Source organism: Culex quinquefasciatus, chromosome 1, assembly GCF_015732765.1.
Source record: "Culex quinquefasciatus strain JHB chromosome 1, VPISU_Cqui_1.0_pri_paternal, whole genome shotgun sequence".
NCBI classification, from domain to species: Eukaryota; Metazoa; Arthropoda; class Insecta; order Diptera; family Culicidae; genus Culex; species Culex quinquefasciatus.
Genome location: NC_051861.1, coordinates 30,220,731 through 30,239,073, shown reverse-complemented (window position 1 = coordinate 30,239,073; position 18,343 = coordinate 30,220,731). Strand labels below are relative to the sequence as shown.

Here is an 18,343-nt window from a genome sequence, read left to right as displayed (position 1 = left end):
CGTGACCGAATGCCTGGCAACGCCGGCACTGGGTCAGATTCTGGCCATTACCGCCATGTTTCTTAAAATGCTCCCACTTTACCCGTACATGGAACAAAAACTGAACTTTGTCCAAAAGTTTCAAATTGTTGATTTCATTTCTGTTGAAATGAATCAGATAAAATTGTGAAGTCAAACCAAAGCGAGAAATATTCCCGTTTGATTTTTTCTTCATCGGTATTACTTGGGATGGGGCAAAGCCAAGCAACACCTTAAGTTCGTTTTTGATCTCATCCACCGACAAGTCGTTGGAGAGACCTTTCAAGACCGCCTTGAATGGCCGAGCATTCTTGGTCTCATACGTGTAGAAATTGTGTTTGTGGTTTTCAAATAACCAACAAAAGTTTGGTGATCTTGTAAAGATTCCGTCAACAAGCGACATTCTCCTCTTCGACCAAGCTGGAACGAAACCTTCAAATTGCAAGTTTCCTTGCAATTCTTCAGTTGCGTTCGAAAGCTGGCCAAATCGGAGACGGAAGTCACTACAATTGGCGGAGCCTTTACTCGTTTCTCGACGGCAGAAGGCTCAGTACGAGGAGAAGGTTCCTTGTCATCAGTTTCGGATAAAACACCGAAACTGTTTGTCAATGGAATTGGAGGATTGACCTCACATTCAGAATCAGAATCAGACCTCAGAAGAGGCTGTTTTCTTTTTCTATTTCCGTTAGCCGGTTTAGCGTTCAAACGCTTCACCGACGTAACGACCAAATCTTCAGAAGATTTGCGTTTACCTTTGTTTTGACGCATTTTGCAAGCAAAGTTCTCTTAAAAAGATGGCTTCGTTTGTAAAATACAACAAAATTTCAGGCGGGGTTAGTCTTGAAAAGACTATTTAGAATTTTGGAAAATAACTCAGGTAGTCTTTAAAAAGACTGTGAATTTTGTTTTGAAATAACTCTGAGCATAGGTAGTAAAAAATACCGCAGCTCTAGTGTCCGTTCACCACGAAGGTTCGCAAGACACTGGTGATCTGCTGTGTTGTAAATTCCATGTTAAAACTAGCAACTTTCACTCCGTCGTGTTGGGAGTTGAATCTCATGAACCTAGAGTACCATTTTCAATCAGTGGAATTAGTTTTGCGTACATCGAGTAAAATTGATTTTATTCAATTTAAAGTACGAGTTGCAACCCCACACTGGACATGTCAAAAGTGAGCGACCTCCTGCTGCGGTGGGCGGTTTGGGCGAACTCAAACTGGAAGAGAGGATTTTTTTATTGTTCCAAGGCCTTCACCGTAGGATTCTCGAAATTGTTCGACGGGAAAAGTTGTTTGTAGAATGCTGAATATGGTGGGGGTATCCCGCGAGAAAAAAGTGTGGTTAAACATTTCAGAGTTTGCAACGAAGAGTGAAATGTGGAAGTGCGGCTTCCAGTACGGACTTCAGCTTTGAAGTACCTCTTGAAGCGTGTTTGCCAAATTGAAGTACTAGTGTTTAGTGATTCAGTGAGCTTGAAAAGTGTTATTCGAGAATTTTCCTGCAGCAATAATGGTAAGTATAGACAACAGCTGTCAATCTGTTTTGTCAAATTTTATAAATTTGTGAACTTAACTTTCTAAACATTCCAAGCAATGTTCATTTAATCAAAAAAGTTCAACACAACGGTTCACCCGTCCAAAGTCTACTCATCCATCAAATTAAAATTTTCGGAATCGATTCCGTCCGTCGAACTGTCCCTTCTGAGTGGCCTCTTTCCGCTCCAAGAAGGATAAACTCCAAGATGCAGAAGATACTTTTTCATCCCACGTGCTCACAACTGGCGTAGAAAGCTTTTTTCTCTGTTGGATTTGGTCCTTTCGAAAAAAAAGAATAAACCAGCTGGCAGAAAATTGAAGCAAAGCCGGCAAAGCATTCACGTGGAACGCGACGGATTTTTGGGGGAAAGGGACACGTGTGCCAGCGAGGTCATTCCGGGGCGGCTAGATTTAAGGAGGATTTTCAGCAATTTTAAGTTGAGCGCTCCGTGCAAATTTAATGTTTTGTTTTGGGTTTATTCTGCTCAAATAACTTTAAAAGACAGAATGACAACTTCAGGCACATTCCCGTGGCCCTTTTTCGTAATTGTTTTCCGTTTATGCCATGTAGGAAAAAACTTCCAAATTTATCTACCAAGTACCGCAATTCCCAACAAAGTTTCAATTGCTCCTCGGGAGTTTCTCATCTCGCATAAGCTGCCAGCATTCCACTTTCCCCAAATACTTTTAATTGAAATCAAAACCGTGCTGCCGCGGGTACCGTCAACTTTGAGACTGAAGGCTTAAAACGCAGCTCTTTCCAGGCTGGTTATCACGTACTCAGCTCAAAATTAAATAAACATCGAAATTCTTCGTCTTCATCCCCCTCCGCTTCGATCAAATACTTCTTTTCCGAAAAAAGTACCAAAAGTCAACCCCGAAACGTACACACATTTGCGACGAGCTTGCAAGTCAGTGATGGGAAAAGCGAAAATTACTGTCAATTTCGATTTCGCTTGGCAGGGTTGCCAGATTTCTAATAAATACTCAAAAGGCTTCAAGTTAGTTGGATTCAGCGTTTATAAATTCATAAAATTGACTCATAACATTTTTATGAATTCTTTTAAAATACTGTTTGTTTATGACAGGGTTGCCAGGTCAGACCATTAAACATAATCAACCTAAACATTTTCAACAATAATTCTGTAGATTTCACCTGTTTTCATTTTTTGACAAACAGCTATTTAAAAATTTCTTGAGCTTTACCACATACTTAAGTTTGTGGTTTTAGATATCTCAAAACAGGGTTATCAATCAATAGTCTAGAAAGACATTTCACAAAATTTTTAACACAAAATTTTAACTTGAATACTTTAATGTTAAATCTGATTTTCCAAGTGTTGAAACGGTCAAGCAGGGTTGCCGAAGTGATACTTTTTATGACAAATTAAAAAGTTGAGCTTAGAAAGTTTCTTTAAAAAGTTGATTAAGTACTTATATTTTTGGACAGAGTTGCCAGTTTTTTTTATGAATAATCGAAATAATCTGTTGAAAGTCCATCAAAAAGTTCACGGTGATAAAATTCACAAAGTCATCTTTGAAAAGTTTAGATATTTTTTCTCTGATATCATTATCTTTTGACAGAGTTTCCAGATCTTGCAAACAAAAAAAATATTTTCACTGTTTTAAAAATTATTTGAATCACGTTTCAAAAAAAATCTAAAGTGATCTAAACAGCGTTGCCCAAACTCGAAAAAAAAGTATTATCGTTAGAAATGCATTTCCAATAAACAAACTGATTTGTGAAAAATAACACCACCTTTTTTTCTCATCCCTGCCAACACCTTGAGCAAACATCGAGAGCAAAGTTTTCCATAGCGACTCTAAGTAAGCACTTGAAGCGAGTTGTATGCGATGGAAATGAAGGCGCTGGGTACGATTATTTTTGTTAAGTCTTTCCCCTTCAGTGTTTGTTGTGATGTTGTTCCACGTGACAACGAGTAAGTAGTCTCCTCTTATCGTTCGGAGCGCGTTGACTGAATTAAGCAGTTGGGTATGAGGAAATGGGCTTGTCTCGAGCAATTGGTGGAGTTTGAAAAGGATCTGGAATTAATTCGATATTTTAATTTTACTTTTATCTTCATGTAAAATTAATTCAGTAGACTAGACATGTAAAACCTCAATTTGAATTTGCAAAAAAAAAAAATCAACTTTCAACTCTCATAAAACAAAAGTTTTTCGATCAATAAAATTGATTTTTCCCTTTCCAACAGCAAAAAAAAAGCTCAAGTATTTCCCAATTTGCTGCTGCCACCGCACCGAGCATAAATATTTACGGCAATTTTGGTGACTAATGAATTTTTGGTGGCTAGGGTAATTATTACTTTGGCGATGGTGGCTATGGCCAATTAATTTCACCACGCAACTGGAGTTGCGTTTGCCTTTGATGTTTTGATGGCAACGTCTGCCAGAGGTAATTAATTTTCTTTTCAATTTCGAGAGATTGTTGAAGGGGGACGCTTGGAAAATCTGTGAGTTAAAAATTGAAATTATAATTTTGCGATGCCTCCTTAATAAGATAAAATTGTGTCATTTTCATCAATTTTAAAAATACATCTTTTACCAGAAGTCTCAATCTAAAATGCTAGTTCATTATCCTAGATTCCAGATCTTCAATCCAAATTCGAGACTTATACTAAATCAATGCTTTTTTTTATATCATTTATATCATCAGGGGTGCCCAACCTTTTGGCCCTGCGGGCCATATCTGATTTATGTGAAACAGTGGCGGGCCGGAACTAATATTTGATAAAGGTTGAAAAAAAATAAAAAACTATATCTTGATTTAAAGAATAAACAATAAGATAACTTTTAAAAATGTGTTTAACTGACATATTTTAAGTTTTATTTGTTCAAAACTGTATAGTTATTGTTTTAGACGATTGCAATTAAATACCTCGATATAATAATAAAAAAAATTCAAATTTCAATGGTCGTTGCATTTTTTTATGTTTAATTTCCTCAACACTACAATATAAAAAATCAAAGACATAATAAAATTCATAATAATTTGATGTACATCTTTATTCCTCGAAATTCTCCTCCCTAATTTCTAGACTCATTTTGAGCCATTTTGAATATTTTTAAAATATTTGCAGCGATCAGTACGAATACATTGCTTTTTTATGTTTTTTTTTCTAATAAAAAAACTTTATCACAGGAAAGTTGTTCTTTAAAAATACTTCAGTTTTTGCTTAGTTATTTTTTTTAAATAATTAAATAGAAAAAAAACTTCAATGTGAAGTATTTAAAGTTAAAACTGAAAGAAATTTAAATTTAGTTTCATGTTGTACATTTTTAGATAACAATCCAAGTTTTTTTTTTTCATAAATTTCAAAATTTTACGAAATGAATAATTTTGTTTTCTTGCACCATGTTTTAAGTTTAAAAATATCAGTATAAAAATTATAAGAATTTAATTCAAACATGAAGAATGTTGTTATAATATGTTAAAATTTGATCTCAAGTTTTTTTTTTCATTGAGACAGTCAATTTATTTATTTAGTTTTTCATGAACATAACTGTTTTCGGTCATAGAACTATCTTGAAAAGCCATCGCGGGCCTGACGTTGGGCAGGCCTGGTCTACATACTAGATGCTATGTAGCACAAACGTCATGATTCGAAATCCGGACACTTAGTAGCATATCATTTTTGTTATAGCTGACAAAAAATCATGTAATAAGTTGGAAATGAAGAAATATCATCAGGATGTAGTATTAACAGTCAGGTTTAAGAGAATGCATGCAAAATATGTCTTTTTTTTAAACAATTTCAGAATTTGAAAATTAAAATGACTTGTTGTGCTGATTCGAAATCCGGACACTTTTGCTTCGAATTCCGGACACTCGTTTTTGCTAATGAATCGCACAAATTTGGACTGAAATGTCAGTGAATGGCATTCTTTAGGTCTCAAATAAGCTGTTAACATCAAAACAATCGATATTTTATATAAAAATTTGCTTGAATTTTAGGAAATCAAAACCATAAATTTCTGCTTTGCCTTCCCGGTGCTTCGGACGCCTATGAAATATTTCACGCGAAATGTTTCACATTGTTGGTAATCTTATAATTTTATTTTATTTAATTGTTTTGACATTAGGGGGACAGGGGGTAATATGCACCCCCTAAGGGAAAACTGTGATTTCTCATCCATTACAGCATTTCTGTGAAAGAATTTCGTTAGATGTTCATAAATAACCATTATTAAACGTCATCCAAGTGAAACAAGTCTTTGAAAACCTCAAAATTGTTTAAAAATAGCAGATTTCTAAAAATATTTTTGATTCATTTCAAACAACCATGCGGGGCAAAATGCACCACAACATGGGGCAAAATGCACCGGGAAAAAGCAGTTTTCACTAGTCACCACTAGATGACACCGCTGTTTTTACAAAGGAGCTTCACAGCGGTGAATAATTCGAACTGTCAAAAATCCACCAAAACATCTACCGGTGGATACTTTTCTACCACAGATTTTTGTGCGATCAATGTGGTAGATGCTTTTGTGGATTTTTGACAGTTCGAATTATTCCAAAAAAATCCACCGTGGTTAACCAAATCTAATTAACAAAAGCCCTTAGGTGTCCGGGTTTCGAAGCGTCCGGGAATTCGAATCATGACGTTAGTTCATAAATCCTTTATTCGAAGTCATAAATCCTAGATTATGAATTTGAGATCCCAAACCCTAGATCCTGAATCCCTGATCCTAAATCCGAGATTCTTAATCTTAGATATTAAACCCTAAGTCCTAAGTCCTATATCCTACATCCTAAATCCAAATACTAGATATTAACGCTAAGCCATAGCTATATTTTTTCTGGATCTTTGATCTTAAATCTTCAATCCTAGACCCTAAGTCTTAAATGATAGATTATGAACTCGAGATTCTGAATACTAGATTAAAAATTATAGATCTTAAATCTTAGATCCTGAATACTTGATCATAAATCTTAGATTCTGAATCCAAGATCCTTAGTCCTAGATCCTATGCTTTAGATTCTCAGTCCTCCACCAAATCGTAGATCCTAATCCTAAGTCATAGCCATAACTTTTTTTAAGATCTGGGATCCTATATCCTAGGTCCAAAGTCCTGAATCCTTGATTATAAATTTGAGATCCTAACTCCTTTTCCCTAAATCATAGATTTTTAATCCGCGATCCTAATTCTAGATCCTATGTCATAGATGCTAAGTCCTAGATCCTACATCCTTAATCCAAATCCTGGAACCTAATCCTAAGTCATAGCTTATTTTTTTTCTATATTCCAGATTATAAATCCTAGATTATGAATTAAAGATTCTATATCCTAAATTATGAATTTGAGATTCTTAATCCTAGATCCTGAATCCATGGTCATTAGGGTGGTCCAAATCCGGACTTTTTTGGGGCTACCCCCTGAAATCAAAGATTGACCCATCACTAGGCTAAATTCCAAATTTGAGCTCATTCTGACCACGGGAACCCCTCCCTCCAATCGCTTAAAGTTTGTATGGGAAAATTCGTCAAAATGTATGGAGAAAAGCAACTGTTTTACCTTTTTACCTGTGGAAGGCGCCATAATTATCCGATTCTTACCAATTCTCAAATGTAGAACCTTCATTATATTTAGAACAACTTTCCCGAAGACACCATATTTTTAGGATTTTTTCCCGCGAAGTTATTAGCACCCAAAACTGACCCTTTTTGCGCGGCAAGCTGTAAGGGGCTACCTAACAACGATGTTTATTTCCAATTCGTACACGCACGTGCTCTCTCTCAGGTTCAAACTCTCTCACGAGCTTACTCGCCTGCCTGCCTGCCTGTTTACCTACAAGCGCGCGCTGTTTCTCTGCTTGGACTTTTGTCATCGTCGTCGTTTTCGTTTGCTATTCGCTGCGATGTGTTCTTGACATGTTTATTATAATTTCGAACTAAAATACCAGGTTTGTTTTGAGATATAAAATTCAATGTAATATGTGATCAACAAAACGAAAAAAAAACACAACAATAGATATCATGTTATAAGAGCGTGTGAGATAGAATACAAATTTGATGAATTAGTTCATCCATGAATCGTCATCTGTTCTGATCCAAACCTATTTGCAAACGTTTTGGATTTTAATTTATCTGCTTTTGTTACAAGAAATACCATGCTGTTTTTTTAGATAAAAAAGGAAGGAATTTTCTTTAGATTTTTTTTAAACTGATCTGAATGTAGTTAACGATTGTGCAGAAAGAGATGTTTCCTGAATCGAAAAATGTACAGGTAAACTGACAAAAAATGATAAACAGTTGCAACTAGGGGTTGGACAGAATTAATGTGTTAACAATTCGTCAATCTATTTACGACGGTTTTGATATTTTCGTCAATACTTTAACGAAAAGTTGAGCTGGCGTTCCCACCGTGTAGTTTTGACCTCGGGTAAATTTGACAGCCTATTTTTTTATAAACAAAAACATGTGTTTTTTTTACTCGTGCTCAACAACAGGTAAGTTTTGTTTTATAATTATTTTAGATTGCGGAAAAAGCCTTTAATCTTCACAATTTGTTCACTGATTCGACAGGTGCCATCTCTCCGGTGGAAATTACAACCTCAACAAGTGCCCCTAAGAGTAAACCCACTGCAGGAGGAAACCGGTGTGTTGACGCCGGAGCACGAACCGCGGTCGAGTCGACGAGGTGTTCAATAGCTGATCATTGTTCTGCTGCCTATCTACCTGTACGGCGGATGTGGAGGAAACCACCGGAGACTACAAGAACTTGAGAATGTTCTCGTACCACATCAGCACCAAAACGAGGAACCACATCCTGAGCGACTGCTGCCGTCCGTCGCCAGTCCCCACGTGCAGAGTTTGGTACTGTTACTTTCGCTGGACGCACTTGATGCTGTTCCATCATGTAAGTGAACTCGATGATGCTCTGAATCTCTGTAAAACACGTTTTCTTCCAGAAACGCTACAAACAGTACATCTTTGGCAGCCAGCGTAGCAAAGACTACGGTGCCCAGCACCAGATCTTTTACGATGCCGCAAAGCAGGTTCTTTTTTGGTTCGGTGGCAATCTCGGCATGAACTATAGAACATCCGGCTAGACGTTTTCTGGATGTAACGGCTGGGGGAACGCATCGAATCGCAAAAGACGGCCGCCGCCGACGCTGATGATTCCAGAATTTCGTCTAGCTCGGCCGCTGCTCGCCGTCGTCTTCAGCCCTCTTCCTCCAGCAAAGCCAACGACCAGCTGATGAATTTCCTAGGTGTTCAACAAACTCGCGAAGGGTCTGTGCCAGTCGAAGAAGAACATTAGCGACTTTGTGCTGCTGTAAAAATCCTGGAAATGCTTCAATCAACCCGCAGAATCCGCCATTTGAGAGACGAGACTGCTGATCGCATATTTGTTATATTTCCATTGATTTTATGACGATATCGATTAAACTAAAAGCCTAAACACCCTCCCCACACCCCCTCCCTCACCAAGATTTTTATTTTGATAAGATAAAACGTCAGTCCCGGTCTTAGTTGTTGTTAGGCCGTAGAATGACAGGTGTAAGAGTCGTCTCCCCCGTATTAGGACAAACAACACACCAAACCAAGCCTGCTCCGGTGGAAACGCTGACGGCGGTTGGAATCGTCATCCAAAGGTCGTCAGTTCGAACTCTGGGGTGGAAGTTTCCGTGGAGTACACAGTACGTAGCTGTCCAAACAAACTCGCAAGAGGACACCTGAAAAATCTGCCGCGATACTTGACTTTTCAACGGAATTCGCGTTTGTTGTCCCAGATCGACCGTTTAAGCATCCGGAAATCTAGGCCGGGATCGGTGTACAATACAAATGTGCGGTTCGATTCGCAACCGATTAGACACCACACTGTCGATGTTCAAGCAACTTTCCGATGTTTCCAAAAACCCTTCATTTCAAACACTCCTCTTCCGGTGGATGCGGAGGTTACGTTCCCAGCATCGACACCACCTTCTCCGGATGTTTCCAACGGTTTGGAAGTCGCTGACACCGTTTCTCCGGAATTTTATATTTTTCTGGAACGACTTCGTGAAACCGTCAACTAGAAATTTGTTTTGTTTTGATTTTAATATGACATTTCAACTCGCCAAGGTTCTAAAGGTCATGGTGGGATCGCGTTAATATATTGACGAAATGTCGATCTGTTAACAAAGTATTTTAATGCATCGATAATGTATTGACCGTTCTGTCCGACCCCTAGAGTTGCAATATTTGTTGCTAGGTCTGGTCTAGGTCAGAAAGAAATTTCCAGAAAGAATAAAAAAATAACTCTTAAATAAAAATTTTAATAATAATTTTACAATGATTGCTGCAAATTTTCATTCATACTCTCTAAAGAGTATGAATGAGAATTTGCAGCAATAATTGTGAAATTGCCTTGATTTGTACTAAAGTATATTTTTGTTAAAGCAGACTACCTAAAGGAACAACATTTGTATTACCTGATTTTTTTAAAACAATTGAATCATTATCATGTTTCTTTAGCATATACGAAAAACTGCGTGTTATGCTTGGGAAAACAAACAAACCTTGTTCTCATTACATTTGCTGTATTTTGTTAACCGAGCCTAAGCTGTCTTTCCGTTAAACATTTTTTTTAGCGCAGTTTTTTTTATTTTTGACATAATTTAAGAATGTATATGCTAAATATATCTCAAAACAATCCTGCTATTTTAGTTGAAAATCATAATAAACTTGCCAGAAACGCAGCGCAGCGGATAGCAAACGAAAACGACGACGACGACAAAAGTCCAAGCAGAGAAACAGCGCGCGCTTGTAGGTAAACAGGCAGGCAGGCAGGCGAGCAAGCTCGTGAGAGAGTTTGAACCTGAGAGAGAGCACGTGCGTGTACGAATTGGAAATAAACATCGTTGTTAGGTAGCCCCTTACAGCTTGCCGCGCAAAAAGGGTCAGTTTTGGGTGCTAATAACTTCGCGGGAAAAAATCCTAAAAATATGGTGTCTTCGGGAAAGTTGTTCTAAATATAATGAAGGTTCTACATTTGAGAATTGGTAAGAATCGGATAATTATGGCGCCTTCCACAGGTAAAAAGGTAAAACAGTTGCTTTTCTCCATACATTTTGACGAATTTTCCCATACAAACTTTAAGCGATTGAGAGGAGGGGTTCCCGTGGTCAGAATGAGCTCAAATTTGGAATTTAGCCTAGTGATGGGTCAATCTTTGATTTCAGGGGGTAGCCCCAAAAAAGTCCGGATTTGGACCACCCTAATGGTCATAAGTCCTAGATTTTGTATCCGTGATCCTTAGTCCTACCCGAGCAGACGGTAATAACAAAATTCATGCCATTTCAATAATAAATACTGTTAAAATAACAAAAAGTGTTATGGAATCTTCTTGAAAAATACATTTTTGCATAAGAGTTGCATAAAAGTTTATGTTAAAATAACAAAATTTGTTATTGGCCAACACAACTTTGGAATAACATTTTTTGTTATGGAAATGTAACGCAAACTGTTATTTTGATGATCGGATTAGTTGTTAAAATAACAAAAAAAAAAAAAAATAACAAAGATTTGTTCGGAAAATAACTCAAAATGTTATTAGTCTGCTTATACAATAACAATTGAATAACAAAAATTTCATAACAACGAATAACAAACATTGTTATGAATAACATAAAATGTTATTGGCCTAGTATTTTTAAATATCAAAAAATGTTATTCCCAAGTTATTTCCGTCTGCTTGAGTAGATCTTAAATCCTTGATCCTAAGTAAAATATCCTACATCTTGAATTCAATTTCTAAATTCGAATCCTCAATTATCTTAGGTCCTAAGTTCTTAATCCTAGATTATGAATTTGAGGTGCTAAATCCTTGATCGTTAATTCTAAACTCTGAATCCAAGATATATAGTCCTAGATCTTTATTACTAGATTTCAAATCCTAGATCTTAAATTCTAGTTTGTACATCCTAAATCACAATCTAAACCATAGCTACTAAATTTTACAATCGAGATATTAGATTTTAAGTCTTAAATCCTAAATCTTACATTCAGCATACGTCCTAGATCCTGAATCCGAGATCGAAAATCAATATTAAAAGTTCTGATTCTTCCTACCTAACTCACTTCTCTAACTTAAGCCACATAAAAATCTATTCACTATATTTACATCCACCGTCTATTTACCTTCCCATCCGCTCATCATCCAACAGCTTTCCACTCGAGACGATCGATCTCGAAAATTGATAAAATTTTAAACAACGCTTAAACTTTGCTTCACCGCAGAAGCTCAAGTGTATATCGTCGACTTTACAACATCCCGACCGAAGACCGTTTTATCCGTTCCTTCCCGGGCTTCCTGATGGGGATGTCTTCATCATCGAGGGGGGAGGAAGAAGACGACTCCATAACAATCTATACTGGCTCGTCCGGGAATCGATTCTTTCGCTACAGAACCATTAGCATCATCGTCGTCTTCGTCCCGCGGGGCACCTTCCTCCTTTTTAAGCTTTAAGAAAGGAACGTCGTTACTGCTGTTCCGTTTGGAGAAGAGTGAGGAGGTAGCAGAAGACCATCCAGTCAATAGATATTAAAATAATTTCCCGAATGGTGAAGCACTTTATAAATATTTCCTTCTGGTTCGGATCGATTGACGCGCGAGCGAGAATTTTTCTCTCTGAAATTGTTGTATTATTTTTTTCTGTTGGGTTCTGTCATTTCTATTACGGACTTCAAAGTTATGGGGACATTCGAAATTCTTCAACGTAACGCGCCAAGGTAAGTACGAACGTTTACAATTTTTGGTAGGTATACTGTGGAAAATTGACAACAAATTGAAATCAGAGAGGAAAGCTTCCCTAACACGGACTTTAACTTTAAGGTAGTAAGATATGGAAACAATCAAGTAAGGTGAAGTTCCAGTTTTCAAAAAACTAAGGTAAGTACAACTTTCAACAGTGAGTTCTGTCAACTGTCAATACTGTCAACTCAAGTCAAACTATTCAAAAGGGTTGAAGTGTGTTTGCAAACAACCATTTGTCCTAGCTTTATTTTCTAGTGATGGTTTGAATTCAAATAGAACTGGATAAAATGCTTTTTACATCGAAATTCAAGACCACCTGAATTGTTGACGACTGTCAGTTCCGTCATTTGTCAACAATTTCTGTCTGTCAATATGACTTGAAAGATTCGGAGAATTGTGCCTGTACCTTCCAAGGACACAACCAGCGGCACGCTCTTTATTAATGGTTTAATCAGGGTGTTTTAAATTATTCTCATCAGTAAACGTCAGCTTCCAACCCGATAGCAATCATGCCGCTCGAGTCTCCAGATCTTCAAACGAACGAGCCAAGTCTCGCGAGCGAAATGACGCAAATATTTATGTTTGTACATGCTCGTATAAATAAATTTATTTGAAATAAATACTTAACGGAGAGGAAAAGTCTGCTGCCCGGGTTTCGCTTCGACGAAGGAAGTGTAGTGCGGGGGAGCAAAAATATTGATATCACGACGACTTCATGCAGCTCGAGTGCGGGTTAGGAAGCTCGGTTTGAGCGGGGTAGAAACTCGTCGTCGTGAAGCGAATTGAATTTTCCACGCCAATATCAAAGTGAAACGGCGAGGACGATGTGATGTGCTTACTCGTGAGCTTTTGATGGTGATGCCGTCGAGAGTCAACGATCGTAAATTGATTTAAAAGTGAAGTTTGCGCTTCAGTTGTGTGGGGTAGGGGAAGATTTCCGAGGTTTCGATGTTTGCTAGTTTCCGGTTTAGTGATTTTTAGCGAATCTTTGCTTTAAAAATAGTTTTCAAGGAATTGTTGACATATTTTGTAGCACTTTTACTAATTTTACACACCATTTAATTTTCTTTCCACTGCAGAAGATCCTAATTTAAGCTGGAAAATTAAATTGGTGACGGTGGGATTTCACCTCCAGTCAATACATTCTTTCGAGAAAGCTTCCCTAACACGAACTTCAACTTCTTGGACCTCGTCAAACGATATTCAAGTAACTGATAATGTTGCGGCTCTGGGTAAGTACAATTACATCTCTTTAGTTATGTGTTGGGTGTTAGCTTCAAATTACAAAGTGGTAAGTACGTTTTTTTTTAAAATAAACTGTCAATCTGTCAAAAATAGGCTGTCAACTTTAGTTTTTTGTCCAAAAGGCTTGTTTTTTTTTCTTAATATTGTCTTTTAAAAATGTCCTCGTCGTCACGTCTCGTCATTTACCACAAGTTTTATCGATCAATTAGTGAAGCCACCATCAGTCAGTCTCATAAGAACCCTTCATCCAAATCAACAAGCTTTCCCGAAGTCAAAACTTTCCGTCCTTCACTTTGACCATTTCGGGGGAGAAAAACACCCCACAAACCACAAACCGGCGAGCCCACTTTTTGATCGGTTTTTGTCTCGGTCAGACGACCGGCAGATTTTCCTCCAATTTGGCTCATTTATAATTTAATTGACAGACTTCAAAGAAACGTGCCTTTTCTTCTTGCTGCGACTTTTTGCTGCCGGACTCGTTCGACTCCACAAGTAGGAAACTTGTTGTGACCAGCTTTTTGTTTGGCGAGTGCCAAAGCCAATCATGTCGTCACGCTTCGATTGCTTTTTTCTTGGACGTGGCTTTTCCGAACCAATTAGAAGTTTAATTTTACAGCTTTCGGTGGAAGTTGTTTGTAAAAATTTTACAATTTTTCTCGCTAAATTTGTGGGTTTAGCAACAAGCTACTAATTATCACCAGCAACCGCAAAAAGCGCACCTAATTCAGCTAAAACCAAACGTCTAAATTTCTGCAAACCGCAGAGTTCGTCCAAAACGAGTCACCCCCCCAAAACAACTCACCTGACATTGCTGCGGCCCGTGCCGCGTTGGCGAGGCGGTTTTGGGCCGTGGCTTTTTCACCGCCGTCGGTAGCCCGTTCAGCGTGACCGCGGCCGTGGACGACCCACAACTGCTACCACCACTACTGCTGCTGCTGCTGCTGCTGCTGCTGCTGCTACTACTACTGCTGCTGCTCGTACTGCTGCAACTGCTCGTGCTGTCACTTCTGGTGCTGTGGCCGCCCAAGCCGCCGCTAGATGTCGCAGCGGCGCCCGAAGCGGTTTTATGGGAGCTGCCGATACTGCTGAGGCTGCTGCTGCCGGAACTGCAGCTGCTACCGTTGCTGGCACTAGGCGACGAGGACGCCGAAGAGGGGGCGGACACCAGCGAAACGGTCGGAGGAAGGCACCCGTTCAGCTTGTCGGCTTTGGCCGCGACGGCGGCCGCTGGAAGGAGATGAAAGGGGGGGGAGATGATAGATTAAAAACGCTTCTCGATTAGGGACGTCAACATTTAGGTACTTGTCGAAGATGGGGTTCGAGAAGGCGAATGCTGAAGGGGTAAGTACGTGAGTGTTTGTGTTCGGGAATCAAATTGGTAAGTACATTTTAGCGTGATCTGTCAAAACTAACATCTGTCAACTGTCAAAGTCATATCTGTTAGTGGCACTAATATTGCTTTAAAATTAGAGAGAGAGAGAGTTCTATTTCAATCCCGGCTTGACAAAGTTAGGAAAATCCAGGTTCCGTTTTATCGTTACCCACCTCAACAGTTGGTTCAGTACTTTTCTCGAGGCTAGGGATTAGGACCCCTCCGGAAGGCTGCAGCCCCGGAGAAGATAGCATGCCAGAGCACAAACAAAGTGAAATTTTCTGATCCTTTTGGAAACCGGTGAGGTTTTTTTTTCAATTTGTTGGTTAGTCGAACAACGAAACGCTTGTTTCGGGATGTTTTGGGGATCTTTGTGAAGTCAATACAAAATATTCCAATGAATGGTCATTTTTCGACTCAATTTTGAACAACAATCAATCGATTGATGCTAAAAATCTAACAATTGCTCCAACGTGCCCCCACTCCAGCAACAGTCCATTTTCGAACGGATGGCTGCAAACATCGTCGGACGGAAGGGATAAACCCTTTGTGGATCTCGAACAGTGGAAGGTTGTCCACTGGTGAGTGAGGAGAGTATCGGTGCTACACAACAAAATCTGTAGTGCAGCATGAACCAGGACTTTGATCTTCCGGATTTCGTTTTATTGGCAAATGCCACTTTTTATTATTAGTCAGAGTGATTTCGGTAATCTCCAAAGAAAGGCAACCGGGAGTGGTCTTGCTTTGAAGCCACTCTGGCAGGACGGAACTCGTACCGGATTATCTTTCTGGGGGGTGGCACGGGGTTTTTTGGACGAGTACGGATTTGCATAGTCGGGTGGTAATTTAATTTGGTAGCTGGAAGCTAAAGATTATCCGGATGAACGAACTGAAACAGGGGGTTTCGAACCTGACCGGTCTTGGACGTCGGGCAGGCATTCATTAGAAACTCTCTATCTCTGAATGGAGTGGGCTCACTCAACCAACCAGTCAATGCACATGGACCTTAATTAGCTTCTACAACTGTACAGGTCTCCGTGCTACCATCCTGCCTGGCCTGAGTGCAAAAAGCAACAGTCGTTACACATGCCGTGGACGGCACGAAGGATTAACTAAGCCATGGCTGGTTCAAGCCTCGGAAAACGGTTCGTATAACATAAATTTATTGATATAATTCTGCATATCAGTATATGTTATCTCCAGGCACAGCGCGGCACAACTACTACGACGACGATGGCGCTGGAAGGAGCACAGCGCAACGTTAGGATGACCTGGGGTCTATCAAGAATGGACTTCAGACTGAAAGAATTAGAATGAAACGATTCCCGATCACATTCGTCAACACCGAGGTATCAATGTAGCACGGGATTGAAACTCGTCTGAAAAATCTGTATCATTTTCTCATTCGAAACAGTGGCGCCACGTGGTGGTAGCTGCCCTGTTTATTACACTGTGAAATTATCCATGGCCAATCCAAGGAACCAGAAGGTGACAAAAGAAATGTCCGTCCAAAAGGGGTGCTGCAAAAAAACTTATTATTTTTAACAAATTTTCGGACAAATCAGCAACGAATTACAAGTTTGACAGTTGAACTACACTTAAATGTTGGTTTTGTTATTTGTTTTTGCAAAACCGCATATTTTTAACGAAAGTGCCAAAAATATTCGTAATCACCTTTTGCCTCTTGGTGGCGCTTTGTGTTAGTATGTGTGTGGTCGATGTTTGCGGACGTGCACGCAGAACACAGAACAGTGAGAAATAGCGAAAATGCCTCACTTTCTTCTGTTACAAGTCGCCATATTGAAATTGCTCGAAGATTCATACCCGTGAATGTAGGCAGAACACCATTTGTGTTTGTTCCTGAAATTTAGTGGGTAAGTCTAACAAAGCAATCCTCTAGCGTGAGCAAGATACACGCTTTGTTTACAAACCCACAACGGTCACAACTGTCAACTGTCTGCTGACAAAAGTCAAACGTCACCAGCCGTCACTCTGTCTTTCATTATCTTATTTTTCTAGCTTCCAGCTGCGCTCAACTTTTCGACTAATTCCAGTCACCCTATCGGTGCGTGTGTGCAGCCTTTTCCGCCAGCTTCCGCTCTGTGCTCACTTCCACTTAGCTGAATAAATGAAAGGATTTGTGTGTTGTTGTTTTTCCTTTTTCGCAGTGTTCCCATTCGCACAAGTCGAGATTTTCCTGGTTCGAAAAATGGCTTCAAAAGTCACCTTTACACACTCTGATTTGCACGAATAAACGACTGCCGAGAGTTTAAACACTCTTGACACTATCGGGATTGAGCAGTGTTGCCATCTCGAATGGATAACATTGCGTACCGGACAGGCCACACAGTTTGTGTGACAGCAGCAGTAGCAGTTCACGATTTGCATATTATAATAAATCGTAAATGCATCCCCAGTGGGACAATCATCCATTTGCTGGCCAACCCCCGGACTAAGATCAGAGGGACGGTCCGAAACTGTCAGTCTCGAGAGCTGGACTGCTTTATAGACCGGAATTTCCGGACCGGCATGTGGTTTGGACGGAGACAGAGGGCATGTTTTATGAAGGGGACATTTTCCAGAGGGCAATTTTCGACCGATTTTAAATGTTTCAAGATTTAATTAAAATAAAAAGTATATAAAATTTTCACCTAAACCTAGTTCTACCCTGCGTTCCCCTCTCATTAAGTGGACACACGCCATTAACGATGGCCAAAGGTTTGGTTTTATGGCACCGTCCCGAACCCAAACGATTGACCAAATGGTTTTCCAGCCCTTCTCTGCACTTTTTTCAGTACTGTGAAACCCTGTTAGGTTGACACATTTTATTCATTTCTCGACTCGTTCTTTTCAGAACTGCATTCCCACGCGTTTAGCAAATTCCAGCTAGTTTTCGCAAACTTTTACGATAAAAGTAGGTAACTTTTAGTTTTACAGTTTTTTTTGTGCATGTTTGACAACTTGACCCGGTTAGTTTGACAACAATCGACGTCAAACCAGCAACATTCCTCTGTACGTCCATCGTCCATCGGAAAACCACTTCAACCTGACTGTCCCCCCCCTTGAACACTAGCAACGACGACGGAACAATGAAAGCGACTTGAAAAGGCCATTGGGGACGCTTCTCGGGACCCCCACTTTTTTGTGTTGTATTTTTAATGAACATCGTCCCATTCCTACACTCACGCACGATTTTTAACGGCAACGCGTTGATTGACGTTTTAAAACCCATCAAGTGACGCTCGATGGACGGACGGAACAGGATGCGTTGGTCCCGCTCTGGAGAGTTGAAGTGGCTTTTTAGTGATGAGGGTGGAGGTCGAACTGGGCAGCGTTTCCGCCGGATACTGGACGGGTTCGGGGCAGGTACTGGGTGTTTTCTGGTTCGTTTGGTGGGAGAAGCTTTTAAAATA

At 39.5% G+C, this 18,343-nt stretch overlaps 1 protein-coding gene across 1 annotated transcript in view; it reads right to left on the bottom strand.

Annotated features, from left to right (window-relative positions):
* LOC6038022 (serine-rich adhesin for platelets) overlaps window positions 1-18,343 on the bottom strand; it is a 330,641-nt gene that overhangs the window by 70,319 nt on the left and 241,979 nt on the right. The window contains 1 exon segment of the mRNA XM_038249661.1: window positions 14,361-14,785. Within this exon segment, the coding sequence (XP_038105589.1) occupies window positions 14,361-14,785 (425 nt within the window).